This window comes from Crassostrea angulata, chromosome 8, assembly GCF_025612915.1.
Source record: "Crassostrea angulata isolate pt1a10 chromosome 8, ASM2561291v2, whole genome shotgun sequence".
Lineage (NCBI taxonomy): Eukaryota > Metazoa > Mollusca > Bivalvia > Ostreida > Ostreidae > Magallana > Magallana angulata.
In genome coordinates, this window is record NC_069118.1 from 47,435,836 (window position 1) to 47,452,865 (window position 17,030).

General features: G+C 32.0%; 2 protein-coding genes across 4 annotated transcripts; both read right to left on the reverse strand.

The window, feature by feature from the left end:
• Window positions 1–1,273: 1,273 nt before the first annotated feature.
• Window positions 1,274–6,938, reverse strand: LOC128158259 (uncharacterized). 3 transcript variants are annotated; one of them, XM_052821016.1, is made up of 6 exons: window positions 6,547–6,938; window positions 5,945–6,072; window positions 5,667–5,796; window positions 3,727–3,887; window positions 3,196–3,415; window positions 1,274–1,809 (listed from the first exon to the last, which is right to left on the reverse strand). In XM_052821016.1, the coding sequence occupies exons 2-6, from the start codon at window positions 6,027–6,029 to the stop codon at window positions 1,326–1,328; spliced, it is 1,080 nt and encodes a 359-aa protein (XP_052676976.1). In that variant the 5' UTR covers window positions 6,030–6,072; window positions 6,547–6,938; the 3' UTR covers window positions 1,274–1,325. The 3 variants fall into 3 exon arrangements, with proteins under 3 accessions (XP_052676976.1, XP_052676977.1, XP_052676978.1); XM_052821017.1 differs by having other exon boundaries at window positions 5,945–6,061; window positions 6,547–6,651; XM_052821018.1 differs by having other exon boundaries at window positions 5,945–6,039; window positions 6,547–6,608.
• Window positions 6,939–8,353: 1,415 nt separating this feature from the next.
• LOC128158260 (uncharacterized) lies at window positions 8,354–15,874 on the reverse strand. Its single transcript, XM_052821019.1, has 5 exons — window positions 15,796–15,874; window positions 13,314–13,440; window positions 11,095–11,261; window positions 10,542–10,749; window positions 8,354–8,840 (listed from the first exon to the last, which is right to left on the reverse strand). Exons 1-5 carry the CDS (start codon window positions 15,872–15,874, stop codon window positions 8,354–8,356), a joined length of 1,068 nt encoding a protein of 355 aa, XP_052676979.1.
• Between the last annotated feature and the right edge of the window lie 1,156 nt (window positions 15,875–17,030).

Genomic DNA, 17,030 nt, shown 5'->3' on the forward strand with positions numbered 1-17,030 from the left:
TTGACGGATGCAGGATAAGGTTATTTTTTATAGTGTATCATATGGTATTGTATCTTATGTTATTGAATCACTGATAAAATATAAAACATGTCTGATTCAATATCATATTGCATAAAACCAAATTGCATCAAATGATATGATTAGTTATTTAATACAATATCCTACGTGTATCATATGATACAATATCATATCATATAATACAAACTGATGTCAATAGATAAAATATATTGATAAGAAATCATATTTTTATTGCATGATTGTGAGGGAGATAGGAAGATTTATTCCTGCAGGGAAAATCATATTTCCCGAGGGCAACGTTATATCAGTAAACGTCATACAGTTTATTTTAAAAACAAAGTTTTGTAATTAAAACTTTTAAAAAGACGCGTCTCGTTTGACCTGATGATCCGAACCTGATCAAGTTACTGTTATAATAATATATATGTATTAAATGATATGCCCTCGGTCAATATGAATTTAACTGGGGAAAACATCTTCATATCTCCCTCATAATCATGCGATAATAATACATGATAATACATGATACTTGATACAATATCATATAATAAACTATCATATAATACAATATCACATATCGTATAATACAATACAATCATAGGATATATAATAGTAATATCATCATGTTATTATTATATTTTCTTATATCGCATATGAAATTGCTTTTAAGCATTGGATCCTTATTTTTTGAAAGATAAAGTCTCATAATGCAGCGGTGTGTGCATAAAAACTGAATAACAATTAAAAGTTGTCTGCAAATGTGAATTATACATAAAAATTACTGTATTATCATATGGGTAATTTCAAATCAATTGAAGAGCCACTGTAACAGCCACAAGCGTGATCTTTGATTTTCGCTTTTGACGTTGCACTTAACAGCGTTCAACGTTTGTGACATCACCATTTTTGGGAGTTGATTTTTAATCAACTCTTCTTTGCAGTTACTCTAGCAAACCGAAACTGAAACAGTGTGTGGACCTAATCACAAATCATCACCGCTGACAAGACTCAGTTCTTGAAAATAATCGTTTGATTTGACGTAATGTTTGTTGAAGCATTTTTTTTAATGAAACTTTTTTAGGAATACCTTAAAAATAGTCAGATTTTAAAGAGTACGAACAATTAAGATATTTTTTGCAGTCGTATGTATTCCTACGCCGCAGTTCAATATAGTCTCGTTTACCTTGTGTTTAAAAAAAACTAAATCAAGTCACTGACTACTGTAACTTTTAAAAAATCCAATAAAAACTCTGGTACGAAATATTTATTTACGCCTTTTAAAATTAGAAACAAATTGCATTGTGTTCTCAAAAATTAGCTCTACAATGGATAGATGAGCTACAAATATCGATGATATCACGGAGTTTCAAATAATTTTTCAGCTGGGTTGGAATGTGTATGGTATCAATAGCTGGAAATATCGTTGTATCTTTAGAACTTTTCCTTAAACGTTGTCTTATTGCTGACCTACACATCTGCTTCAAACTGACGGGTTCTTCAACATTAACGTCAATACGTTTCAGGTTTTCTCTGATGAATCGATTGTTTATGTCGGCGCTAGTTAAATGATACCCAGCCCCCAAAAACGTTTCCAATAAAGTACTAAACTGTACACAATCATTATTCGAGCGAAAACAATTGTGTCCACTAAACTGGAACCAAACATCACTGAGGTTATACATGTTTGGATCCACACCGTGCTGTAGAAGTAGGATTGCCGTGTCACATTTAAAATATGGTCCAGGAATATTTAAAGTCGTTGGGCGGTTGGCCTTAAAGACTCTCCCTCTCCTATGTGAAAAAGAACAATCGTGCATAAATCTGTATACATATATATGAAAACCATAAACGCAGTTAGTGCAATATAATTTTTTGGTAATGATTAAGCATTTTTAATTTGTTTCATAGAAAAGTTAAAATACCACGGTGTGGTGTAGTTAAATGTTACCAGATACTTGTTGGTGTGACTTCAAGTTGCGTCACACTCAGTTTTGATTGCTACGGCGAGCAAAAAAAGTAACCAGCTCTGACCACAAACTTTTTTTTACTTTTATCTCACCAAAGGTCGTGCTTTGCAAGCTTAGTCTAGTAGGGATGACAATTTAATGACATTGCCGTTTTTTTTTTCGTTACAATTATGTAAATATTAAAATTCATTTCAGAATTTTACGGACTACCATCGACTAGGTTGATGAGGCGAAGAAACCGCTGGGCTCCAAAATGTAGGTCTTATTATACACTGATGAAATTTGTGTACAAAATAGATCAACGAAGGTTTTGTGGGTTTTGTTTGTTATTTTAATCGTTCTTTCTCAGTCTTTTTATATGTGTCGCTTACTGAATTTAATTTTATCAAATTAAATCAAATGCTTAAGTTGATAAGATAGAATAAAACTCCGGAAAGGACTCATGAATACCTTAAGTACAACGTATCTAATTTGTTTTGCGTATTGCGCACCTTAAAGATGGGTCTGTACATTGTAATAAATATTTGAATTTCAGTAATCCGACACGATCACTAAAACACTTGTAAAAATCGCTATTGACGCCATCTTTAACTGCTCTACGTCATCAATGCATATTTTTATGGTACAAGTATTGGCTAAACTTGGTATGACTGAGACATACTAAATGTGCTTTTTAACATTACTTAACATTCACACAAATTTCCTTTTTACCTGACAATGTTTTAAAGATAGAATATAACCACCCCTGTGCTCTTGATTAGAAGTATTTTATCATAACAAATGTTAAACCACCCTCAAAATGTTCTGCATAACTCTTAGAATGTTCACAGTACTGTTTATGAAAAATTTAGGAAAATCAACTCTCCGCACTTTGGCATCCCTCCGAAAAAACGAAGTCGATGACATTGTCACTTTTGAATGATACATAAATCATCATGTAAGTATTATGTCTCAATTCGTTAGACAGTTCATTGTTGATTTTTTTTAAATCTATTGTATTTGCAAGAATGCCTTTTTCCATTATATTCAATTTAGAAACAAATTTTGAAGTGGTCCCTTTTAAAAATCTAAATCGATAATTTTAACTTAAGTAAAAATTTTATGAAAAAATCACCATTGTGAAATAAATTGGGTCCGTCGTCCTTAAGAGATCACATTTAACATAAATAATATATAGAAATAACAGCACAAAACAATCCAAATTATTTACCCATAAAACAGACAAGGTCCCCATCGTGTGGTGTTTAACTTTGCCCCGGCCTCTAGATAAAGTTCCACGAGAACTTGAAGAGACGCTTGCGGTCGACTACAGCTTTTAGCAGACCTGGAATAAGTTCCTTGGTTGATATCAAAGATACTGTATAGTTCGTTTACTGGTTCCTGGAGGTTCAAATACTGCTGACGACCTTTGAGACCATTTACATCCGCCCCTGTTTAATAAATCAAAGATATATTTTACTTGTAAAACGTTAAACAATTAACACCAAACAATAATGTATTAATGAAACAAAAATAATCTAGGAATGAATATGCAATTTTCTCTAAATTCATTTCATTTTATATTACGCATTTTATACATCTGAACAGACATAAAAAGACATTTTATCATAAATCCGGACAACTAACTTTATTGTGTTGATGAATATCATTGATGCAGTGAATAAATAAAACTATAGATAAAACAACATCAATTCTATGTTTCTTTACTAAGTAAGTAAAACTTTTAAAGTAAAATCTCTACCTGAATTGAACAATAATTTAACCATCTCAGCATCTCGCGCATTTGTTGCATAATACAATGGTGGAACGCCCTCTTCAGACGCAAATCGGTTTTCCTGGGGACATAGGTTAACATCTGCCCCAAGTTTTATAAGTGAAGTGGCCAGTTTCAAATCCCTATACCTGAAATTCAGTTAATTTGCATAACATGTATAAAAAAAAAAAACACCCGCGGAATACTCATATTTTGGAACTTTTTAATCACACAATGTGCAAGAACAGAACCAGATTAATTTTAAGGGAGTATTTGACGCTTGTTAATATTAATGTGAATTAAAGTACATTATAATTAAAATACTTCACCGGTTAAGAATTTTCAAATTTTTCAATATTTAACTAAAAAATACGTTTAAAATATTTAGGAAAAGGTATAAATTTTAAAATCACCAGAGGGATTTGAATTGATACGTAGTGAACCTGTTTAACCCCTGCTCTACGCTGTTAGCTGACAACTTTGGGAAAGAAACTATTCATAAAATCATACTTGATTTAATGCATATTTCGATAAATAATACGTCACGACATGAAAGTGTTCCATACCACCTTAATCATAATATTTTCAACTGTAGAAATAATCAAATCGCCATTTATGAGGTGAGCCTGTTTGTTCTATTTTGAAATCAACGTGATAAAGTGTACATTTGATGATGTATATTTAGAATGGGTTAAGGTCTGGACAGTGTGCACATTTACCGTAAGGTGTAGTATAACTATATTTTTAAACTATGGTTTACAAAAATAATTATCTTTTAGTAAGAGGGTCAATCAATAAATACGAAGACAATTGGGTTGTCTATCATAATTGTTTCATAAAAGTCATAACTTACAGATTATGTTATACAGCAACACATATTTTATAGATATATGTAGTTTCATTCCATTTTATGAAAAGGTATTTCCGTTAACCGATTTTAAAACCAACATGTTTTGTCACCACGGCGCACGGTAACGTTGAAAACACGAAGTCATGGTCACGCACGTACAGTTAAAAGAAATATCCAATCCTTATATCACCCTGAGTCTTCTGTGCTCTTCACCATACAATTTAAATCGGCACTATATCACTTGTCGTCTAATTTATTCACATTTGTTCGAAAATCATTCATGAGTTTGTTCCTCAAAGTTTTCTTCTTTTTTACCGCATGTCTCTTCGTTTACAGTAAGAAAATCCCTAAATGTCAGATGACGCTGTTTATTCTTTTGACAAAATATTTACAGATATTCTACTCTCTTCCGGTCTGTTTGAAGTCCAAAATACAGCTACCACAACCCAAGCAAAATATGTAAAAGTTAAAAACAAATGTGAAAATAACCTTATACTTATTTTTCAACCATTGAGCATTCCACAGTTTTTATCGGCTTTTTTTTCGAGTTAAATCCATACTGTTTATACTTTTCGTTGCGCCGTGACGTTCGGCGACGTTAACGTTTTTAATCAATTTTAAGGACGACTAAATGTCTTTTGTTACTTATATCTGTTCAACAAATCTACATATCCCGTCATTATTTGGTACAAAGTATATCATGACAATTCTTAATTTTAGGTTTCAATATTATTTGTTTTTAAGCCCAATTTATGGAGATATTACTTTCAACATAATATGGTTTTTTGTTGACAGAACACTAAGTTTGACCGTGCGCCGTGACCTAATTTTTGCAGGATTAGATTCTAAATAATTCTTAGAAATAAAGGAATATATAAACTTTTTTTTATTTCAAATGGTTGAAAAAAATTATTTAAATATGTCTACTTAATTTAGTAGTGATATGATGCTAAATAACATAGCTATGGCAAAAGTCTTCGTATTTTTTGATGGACCCTCGTAGATATTTGATGTATTTTGACTTTATTGTTTTTACACAATTTAAGTTCAGGTATCGTCTATTACAAAATGAACTCACATGCATGCTATAACAAGGGGAGTATATTCTTTTAGGACCTTTATTCCATTGTTCTCGGAACATCCATACATTCCTCGCATCTTCAAGGTAACTTCATTTTTAACAAGAGTGTCGACACATTTTAATCGCACTGTAAATAAAAGTAAAAACAAAATGTTCAGAAAAAAGTAGATATTGCTTCTTCAAAATATAATGTTTTCAAGATGTTTATATTGGCTTACTGTGTCTTGATACAAATTAATTTTGATGCTTATTCGGAGTTGTTAAAGTAAGCTTACCTGACTTCCAGGCGTAATTTAGTAAATCCTCTTCATTTTTACACACTGGTGGTTCACTCGAGAAATATTGCAAAATTTGTCCCATCTTCGAACAGCTAGTACATCAATCATGAAAATCTGTTTATAATCTAATAGTATAAAGCAAGCATAATATTATTATTTTGAGAATTAAAAATCCAAGCTCTTTTTAAATAAATGAAACACATATATAACTGTTTTAAATTTTTAACAATGCGATTTTTTTTTCTCAATTTTAAATGATCTATCTTGAAGTTTGCAGAAAGGGCCCCCCTTTTTTAACAATAAAAATATTCAAATTTTTTGACAAAAATATGTACATCAAGAACACGCTCTTAGTAAAAAAATATAACCTAACTTAGACGAAATCAGAATATTTTATTTCTAAAGTCATTGATGAAATGGGTTTCCATACAATTTAATCTTTCTCAGTGTTTACTGAATTTGATGTATGTAAACATGTTATTCAAAGCAGTTTCTGATTAATTAAGCTTGTAGATGAATGATTTTTGTTTCAGGAATGATTTTAGGTACAATATTTATTCTATAAAAATACATAATCATGTTTAAATACAAATACTTACCTGAAAACGCACCACAGGTGTGATGATTAGCTGTGTGTGTTTGTATACACCTTCACTTTATCATTGACTTGCCTATGTAAATCTCCGAAATGTGTCATACAAAAGTCAAGTCAGGTGACCGACAGGTTTCTATTTTTGGAAATGACAGCTTTTTCTTTGCATGCATGATCACAAACAAATAATCAAGTGATTAGATAAATGGAGGTCCGTGTTTGCTCCATGTTGGTATTTTGACCATCACAAACAAACCAAATCATCAACGTTTCGTTTTTTTTCCTATAATGACATTTTCCCAATTTTAACATTTACCTCGATGACATGCTCGATTGTGACAAAGCGGCGGGTGTGACTTGTCAACAGAGGATACTCACTCCTCCTAGGCACGTTATCCTACTTCTATCTTTTTAGAGGTCCGTGTTGCTCTGTTTTGAAATTGTATTTCGTTTTATGGATTTATGAGATGATTGACAGTTTGTTATTGTCTTGCCCACATCCTATATCAAGCACTAGAATTAAATCGTTAGCCATACCTTGAATTTTGTAAACAGATGTACGGCAGCCATGACTTGGTATAATATCCCTGTTATTTGTATGCTATAATACATTTATTTATACGAACCTAAGAATGGACCAGTCAAGATGCAAGACTTTACCCATATGCGAAGTGCCAAATGAATCTTAGTTTTTTGTCAATTTTTTTTCCAAAGCATATCAGCTTTCAGCTCAGGTGAGCTAAAACAAATGAGACCCAGGGAAAGATAATTAAATCATCGGTTTCTTTCACTCTACAGAACCTTTCAAAAATAATCAGGCATTTATCAAATTTGCATCACAGATTTACATAAATGTAGCGTTCCGTTCAAAAAAGCCGACTTTGACAAAATGACTGGTTTTAAACTTAAAGCAGCTCTTGACTCATCATCAACGTATCAAGATTAAATCATAAAACTTCACCCGTATCCATTGGGCGTGATAAAATTTTGATGTAATTAAAATGTTCAAATTTTTATCTAAATATTTTTATAATGGATAAAAATGTTAAACAGAGTAGGTGCAATGCCATACATTTAAAAAGACAGAAAACTATCAAATGTCATACTGTAAAGTTTTAGGCAAAATATACAAAGCATAATACTATTTGTTATATTAAAAAATATCCTGTTTTGTAAACACAGTTGCCAGATACAAAGTTCCATATTTAAAATAAATAAGACTTTGAAAACATTAGATAATATTAAACTATCAAACTGAAAAGATAGGTAACTTGCAAATGATAAAAAAAATCTAAATCAAATGAAGTGTTAACGAATATTAATACTTAGTAAACAACCGACGTAGCCAAAAACATTATACAAGCTCAGTTTACAAAACAAAGGTTTGTGGGCATCGTATCTCTATTGTACCTGGTTGTTCATGGCATTCAAATTCAGGTTACTCATAACAAGTACCTTAGAAACGCATTGTAAATAAATAATAATGGAAAAAAGGATGAAAATTTGTAAACTTAAACAATTCATATGGAGATCATGCTTCCTAAATCTAATACTTTCTAAAAGTTTGTGAGATTTTTGTATTTATTGTATTACAGTAAAACACGCTTATAACGAAGTCCCAGGGACGGGCAATAGTACTTTTTTAAAAGCGTAATTCGTTATATCCGTCAAGTTTACAACATGAAATAGAGACTTAGGGAATTAAATTCACTTTGCTGTAAGCGTCAATTCATTATAAGCGTGTTTGCTATAACCGTTTTTTACTGTATTGTATTTATACTTATTTATGTCCTTTGAAGATAAATTGCACTATGTTATACAGGACCACCTCGACAATGACCATCTAAGCTGTAAATGTCGATGATATCACGGAGTTTTAAGTAATCTCTCATTAATGTTGGAATATGTAAGGTACCAATGGCTGGAAATATCGTTGTATCCTTAGTACTCTTCCTTAAACGTTCTCTTATTGCTGATCTACACATCTGTTTCAAGCTGTTTGGTTCGGCAACATTTACACCAAAACGTCTCAGTTTTTCTCTGATGACTCGATTGCTGTGGTCAACACTTGTGAAATGATACCCAGCCGCCAAAAACGTCTCCAAAATAACGCTAAACTTGACACAACCACCGAAACACGAATAGCGAGTGTGTCTAGAAAATTGAAACCAGACATCGCTTATGTTATACATGTTTGGATCCACACCATGCTGTAGAAGTAGGATTGCACTATCACATTTGAATTTTAGACCAGGTGAAATACTCGATGTTTGGTGTATGGGTTTGAAGACTTTTCCTCTCCTATATATTTTGGAATAAAAACACGAATTAATCGTTACAAACGTTATAAATCTAAACCCCAAACACATTCAGAGTGTCTTATCTTTCATTAATAACTGCTCTCGTATGAGTGTAAACATGTTAAAGTTGTGTATTCAACACAAACATGCTTTGTCGAAGATTGGATCTCATAAGGTTACCTACGTATAAAATAAAGTATATGATCGATATAAGATAATAAAATTGCAATCCTCTTGAATCCTGTTCCATCATTTTTTGACATTGCCGTCCTCTAACAAATTAGAGGATTTAGTTCTTATTGTCATGATATCCATTTATCAATATAAAGAGTTTCGTTTGAAGAAAAGATGAAACCGTTGTGAAATGAATAATTTGTATGTAATGATTAAGCAGTTTTTAACACAAGAATAATTCTGAAATCTTGATCTGTTTAAATAAACAAGCATTCTTCGAGCATTGCACAAGAAATACGTGTCCCCTACTAACACCAACCCACGCCCTAATTTTAAAGCAATTGTATTTTGTGATAAATAGGTCTGGAGCAAATTATTTTTAAACGTACAAAACCAAAAAGTATTAAAAACCGAGTCTTTTTGAATGAATTTTTTCATCAACTTTGAATTCAGCTGTATGTTATAATCTTAGGATTCATTTTGGGTCCATTTGCGTAAAACAACACACCGGCGTACATGTGAACCTGACCATAGTTGCGAGAATTTTTCAAAAATAAATAACTTTAACACTTGTTAATAAAAAGGGAATCGTAGTTGAACTCAATGAATGAAAATGTCTGTTTAATGGAATGGTACAGATAGATTTGCACCATAAAATCTCATCCCGCCTCTCAATGCCTTACCTTCATTTATATGAACACTGATCGAGTCTATAACTAACCCGATCGTAAATGAGTGCTTATTTAAAATTGATAAGTAATACGTAAATACTTGAGGATAAAAGTAACAAAAGTCAAATGTTCTCTGAAGGGCACACATGAGGCTGCTCATTAAAACCAATTTAAAAAACTAATCAAAATGTAACTATAATCGGGCCATTATATATAAAATCATGCAAACAAAGCGAGGCCATAATTGGGGTAGGGATGACCAAGGGGTCGTGTGATGTCCTAGTTCACAAGGAACAACAATCTTTTTTGTTTCACTTCCGATGATGACTGGAAATGACAGACAACATTCCATGATTGTGTATTCAACAAATCATATAATATATAGATTTTCGTCACCGAAAGCAAGATTTTTGTCTTAACAAGATGGACGAGTGAAAAAAAATACGGTTGCCGCTAACTGCTAGGTAAGTGGGTTCCAGAGGTCTTGACTCCAAGGCCGGGCAAAGGTAGAGCTCCAAGATGGTGAATTTCCCTGTGCTGTATGTATATCTATTTCATTCTCTATGGGTAGATATATGTCAATTTGAGTGCTATTTCAATGTTTGTGCCTATGTCTTTTGAAGAACATCTATTTATGCATTTTCGTCACATTACATTTTAAAGAAAAAAAACTTGGCGAACGGAGGACCTTGATATTAAGAACTGAGCAAACAAAGAAAGTTTTCAAACTTGTTTGGAAATCGGAGTGGGGACAGAATGACTGACAAACTGTGATAAAGACGAAAGTCTCTCCCCCTTCTTTTTTTCGCATAATAAGAAAGAGGTGATATTTTAAGAATGTAATCTGTTATAAATACCCAAAAAACAGACAAGGTCCCCATCGCGTTGTGTTCAACTTTGCCCCGGCCTCAAAATAAAGTTCCAAGAAGTGTTGTGGGCGGTAACAACCTTTATTATACCGAGAATAAGTTCGACCAATGTGATCAAAGATACTGTACAATTCTTCCTCGGGTTCCTCAAGTTCGACACACTGTCGACTACCTTGAAATCCATTTACATTTGCCCCTATATATTCAACAAATATATAAGTTCATGACAAGAAATAACGTTGAATAACGAACCAAACAACCCAACCCCCCTTTTAAAACATTGTGTTCATTAATTGAGAATTTTAAAAAAATGATGAACATAGAATCAAGAAAAATCATTTGATTTGAACTTACGAACAACATATTATAAAACATGCATGGAGAAACATTTCATTACAAAACCAGACAAATTACTAATTGTAATGATGATATAGATCATTGATGAGATCTATAAAATAAAGATTGTCAAAAAAAACCATTCCTTTCTTTTATTTCATTTATATGTTAAACAAACAAAAAAGGGGGGAAAAACGAACTCTACCTGAGTTCAACAATAATTTGACTATCTCTGCATCTCCAACATTTGTTGCAAAATACAACGGTGGGACACTCTCTTCGGACGGAAATTGCATATCCCTAGGACGAACTTGTAAGTTTACGTCTGCGCCAATTTTTATAAGTTCAGCGGCTAGTTTTAATTCCCTATACCTGAAATTCAGTTGGAACATGTATTACAAACAGCTGTCCATCACGTCGTTACGTTATTTCAAAACTGTTCAAGCACAAAATAAACATAAATAAAATCTTTATAAATTTAATTAATTTTTTTGATTAATCATCTATGACATTATTTGACAAATGTCCCATTTATATAAATATATATATATATATATATATAGAGAGAGAGAGAGAGAGAGAGAGAGAGAGAGAGAGAGTAGGCTAACATATGCAAACTAACAATCTGTTATAAAATAAAAGGAAATAAAATTAATCCTTTCAGAGAAGATATGTGATATAATAGCATCTATATGCATGCTATATAGATGTCTTTATCTTATGAGGATATTGTTGTGTTCTTTTGGCCAAGACTCATCATTCTTAACGGGCTCAGTATACAAACCCTTTTCAAAATCAACCGGGGCTAAAAGGTAGCAAAAAGTTTAGCTCGTTCAAATTTAAAAAACAAAAATATTACAATCTTTTTAATTTAAAGTTTTCCAAAGACAATAGTCCAGCCACTATCATTAATGTATCGGATAAGTCCAACATGTTTTTAACCATCAGGCAATCAAAGGACGAACAATTTGGCAGAGTCTGAGAGGGGTAGCTTTTTGCATTGAAAATTCTTCCAGTTTTCTTTGTCTAAAAGGTATATGTTAGCCTTTTTGTCCATGAGGCCCTGAATTAATGGTCTATTATTCTGTCAATCTGATGGTAGCCCATTCACTAGATTTCAGTTCTCAGCAGTTATAAATAAAGCCACTAGGCCTAATGCGCTAGGATTGCATAACCATCGATACAAAGTACATTCTTTTCGGATGGGGGTTGCCACCGCTGCATATCAGCAAGGTTGCCATTCAGATTCTTTTAGAGAGGCAGGCAGATGGAAATCATAAATTTATAAATCCTACATTCGTTGCAATATTAAACAAGTTAGCTGTTAAACTTTCTGCTTTCAGATTCTGCTGTATGGTGTGTGGGGTCTTCCATTATTAAACATGTCTTTCCGGCAGCCATGCTTAGAACAGGAGGGATTAACTTGGGGTTGAAAAGATTGAAAATAAAAATATGGTGGCAAGGTTATGCCGGATTAAATTTCACCGACCTATCATTGTGGGGGTAATGATTTCGGCGACCTTGACTGGCTCCTCGCTGAGTTAATAGAACATATGTCCAAGAGCATAACCAGCCTACCAAAGACTAGGTTAGTTTGGTCGCAAATATTGCCACGCAAGTCTAATAGATATTCTTCAGACCTTGAAGCTATGAAGAGGACTCATAAACGCTTCAATGGGGCAACATCGTGTCAGATACAGGGCTTTGAGGGGGGGGGGCATATATTAAGCACCCAGATATTATTAGGAACATCAACCAGTTTTCGGGGTAATGGTAATGTGCATCTCAATCCTTTGGGTAACAACAAATTCTTGAGTGACATTCATTGAGACCTTGAATATTTCCGGAAAGGGCTTGAGACCGTATTTCCGGCCGCACGCCAATGAAGGGCTATTTCACATACAAACAATGCAATTTAATACTAAATAGGGTATCCCTAAAGCATTATAATCATAAATTTAATAGATGGGTTTTGGTCGTGGGTTAGTTGAATTTGGCTCCCCTTGTCGGGCAACCTTAAACCTTTAGTGTGCCCGTCCATTCAACTAATGTGACAAGTTTGTGTAAATAATTAACGAATATATTGTTCGCAGTTAACCCGGAACAATCAAATACTATTGATTTGATGCTGCTGTTCATTTTGTGCTTGTTGCTGCTGCTGCTACCATCTTACATTTTAATTGTAAATATTCACATGTTCAAACTGCTTTTATTGCCATGACCAAAAACGCCAAACAATAAAAATCTAATTACACAATTACTTGTGTTTGGTAATTTCTTCCATATAGATAATAGCATCTATATGCAAGTTAATTTTAAGACACAATTATTTGTGTTTGGTAATTCTTTCTATATAGATAATGTGGTTTTGTTTGTTTATGCACCATTTTGTTCCAGGCATTATATAGCGTACAATTAACTCACATGCAGGCTATAACTAAAGGAGTATATTCTTTGTAAATTTCCATTCCATTCTCCTCTGTATATCCAAACATTCTCGTCCATAAAGTGTCCTTATTTATGATAAGAGTGTCGACACTTTTTAATCCCACTGTAAAACAAAATCTTTAACATAAATCATATAAAATAAGAATATGAGCAAAATATTAAAGAATTTTTCTTATATGTAAAATTCGCCAATGATTGTGCATTATTATAGATCAACGTATTTTTCATTATTTTACTTACGAATTTTTTTTATTTGGTCAAATTTTCTTAAATTTACGGATAATAATCATAGAATTACTTTGTTTGCAATCAAAAAGCATTTTGGTTTTCATTTTTGTTTATGATTCAAGAAGTATTTATTCAATGATATTTGAATACAATGAAAACGAATTGAACGGGTACCATACCTGTACGTATTTTGTCTTACAGTCAAGGAACACTAAACAATGTTTTTGACAGAGTATAAGTCTGTAATACATGTACATATAGAACTTTGTCCAGTGTGAGATGTTTCTGTTTAACACCGTTTTTTCACAAAGTCGCTATTAAACATGAAAAATACAACGTTTGCTGTAATAAAATGATAATTGATGGAATGTGCTAATCCATGAGGTAACTGGTTTTTTTACTGATTAATTCAAAATATATTTTTTGAAATAATACTATGTGCTTCTTTTTTTTGACTTGCATTGGATGTATATGTAGCACTCGGACGAATGCGTCATAACAATGATTTAAATGAAATGAGATTATGACTCAGAGTTTACTCATTGGGTGTGTAAAGTTTGAGACATGCTGTTTATTATGGTACTTTAATTTTTATAACTGAAATGAATATAGAAATTCATAAGAATATAAATTTTGAAATGTTGTGGCCATCGTTTTTCATCAGTAAATAAATTAAATTGCAACTCTAACATGCATCTGTTTCTCACATTCATGTAATACTTGATTAAAAATATAGATCTTTGTATAACAATCTATATTTAACAGCAAAAAATCTAAATCAACCGAAAACGTGTTATGACACATGGGTGTATATACTGAAGAGATTCTGATCAGAAAATACATGTAACCCAGATAAGACATGTTTTGTTAAGTATTTATTTTTTAAATTGTATTTATTTTACAATATATCATACTAATAATTTAATTGTATTTAACATTATTTAAACCTCTGAGTTGAGGAGGATTCATGATTTGACGTCAGGGGCCGACAGTAAAAACCAGTGGGTCTGGGGTCAGCTCTGAGGTCCTATTTGATCGAGGGCAAAGCCTTGGTAGTGACAAAGGGGATGGAGCCCTTTAGCAGGTCATTAATTTTAGAGATTTTACAGGGTACAGATTAAAGTCTCGTAAGTAAACATTTGTACTTATTCTTTCATGATAAAAAAAAGATAATCAAAATTACGATTTGTTAAGAATTGCAACCAAGCCATCAGAAGCTGCTTCTGCCTTGATTAAATTCTAGAAACGTATCCTTTCATTTCTACATCTCTTTGATTAATAAATGGGTGTAAATTATATTTGTTTTAAGATTCCAATCTTTAAAACACTATCTGTTTGGTTAGATTTTCTTACCAATTTTAAAATGTAGATGATTTGAAAATATACTGCAAAGTGCAAATATATCAAAGAAAATCATCATAAATTGAATGAGGATCCTTAAACTTTGGTGGAACATTGTCATAACTAGTTATATCACTGTTTACTTTCACAGTAAACTTTGTAATAAAGAATAGTTTAGTGATAAGAAACGATGTAACATACTTACAATTCTACTGTGTAAGCTTTGATTACATTAAACAAGTTAATTAAGTCTCTTAACATTGGAAAACATACTATCACAATCGATCAATTGTCTTAAGTGGTTGATACATCATGTAATTCATTGTAGGAACTATGTTTTATAGGTTTTCTTTATATTACACAACTGGACACACAGGATTTCTATGTAGAAAAGGCTTTAGTTTCTGACAATGTCGATAGTAAGACCCACGATGCGTTTCATTTCGTTGGTATCTTAAATTTGAAAATTGAATCCGCCACTTTAAATTATAAAAATATTGCTGAGAAGGGAGCCACATAAGGGACATTGGACAAACTGAGCAAAAATGACGATACATTTTGCAGTGTTTTTTTTTTAAACCAAGCATTTAATTTGCACGTTTAGATTTTTGAAGTTATACTTGTACTCTACATGTCCGGATCTAGATGGAAGATCGTAATGAAAACAAATCCGAAACTCAGATATCCTCCCACCCCCCATCCGACAGAATATTCATACTTATTAATTCTGAATTCACAAATAACCATAAATAGGGATCAATCCCCCCTTGAAAACAAAACATTTCCTCTAAATCATACCCCTTAAAAGAAATATCCGGATCCACGCATGCTAAACACTTGCATGGTACAATGTACTTTAAAATGTAGAATTACAATTTGTTTGTCTTACGTGAGTTCCAGGCATAACTTATTAAAGTGTCCTCAAGTTCTGGTGGTTCACTTAGGAAATATTGCAAGATGTTTCCCATCTCCAAACTGCAAAACCACCAAGAAAGTTTGTTTGAAATCTATTTATCAATCAATTATTTTATTAATTTGAGATAATTTCAGTAAAGAAAAAAAACTGGAGCGCTTTTTTTAAAAAATAAGATAGAAATGCACACCTTTTATTCTTTAAAATTGTGTATTTTAGACTTATACATGATTGTACACTTGTCAGGTGATATCTCAGAATGAGTCAATAAATTCAATTAACTTCAACCAAAACGCTTGAAATTCTTTTAACTCGAATAATTTATTTTTCAAAAGTAAATCTTAATAGAGAGACATTTGAAAATTTCTACCCTTTCTCTCACGTAGTTAAAAAAAATTCAATATGTATATATCACACGTAAAACCGTATTTTTTTCAAAAACGGAAGATATCTTTCAATTTGATACACCTTTTGAATGGTCAATAATTTGTCTACTAATTTTAAAGGACAGTTCTTTTTATTAATAAATATCGCGCGCTTTATAAATAGAAATAACACGACCACCATTCTCTAACAAGTTTTCTGCGGGAATGGTAATGCAACTCTCAGGGATGAATGAGGAAAAATTCCTCTGATCAATAAGACGTCACAATAAGCAACATGATGTAATATTTCACTCAAGAAACCTTATATTAAGAAACTCGTGAAATTTTGTCACTGTCAAACAGATCTTATAATCTATATATCAGTTTAATCAAATTTGACCTTTCGCATAAAGGTCCAGTCAAGGTCACATTAATTTCCCTCAACTTAAAGGAAGATAAAAATGAATGTAGTTATCTGCAGTTATATAGACATCTGTTTAAGGTATGAAGTTTCTATTCTTCAATGAAATGAAAGAACATTAGAATGTCTATCAGCGTATACTAATTAATCGGAATAAACATTAAAACTTAAATGCTATTGCTTAGACCGCATTTTCTCTAATTTTCTTAAATTTTGAAGATATTTCTATTATTTTGATGCTCCCAATATTACAATATTTTTTATTGTTACACAAAAATCTATTTATAGAATGAGCGCTTAAAAGCTTATAAAAATGTAATTTGAAAGGCAAATCATATCTTAAAACATATTCTGAACCGCAAGTATCTTATCATTAGTTCATATTAGAAAAAAATTAATTTTATTGTTTTCAAAATGCTAAATAG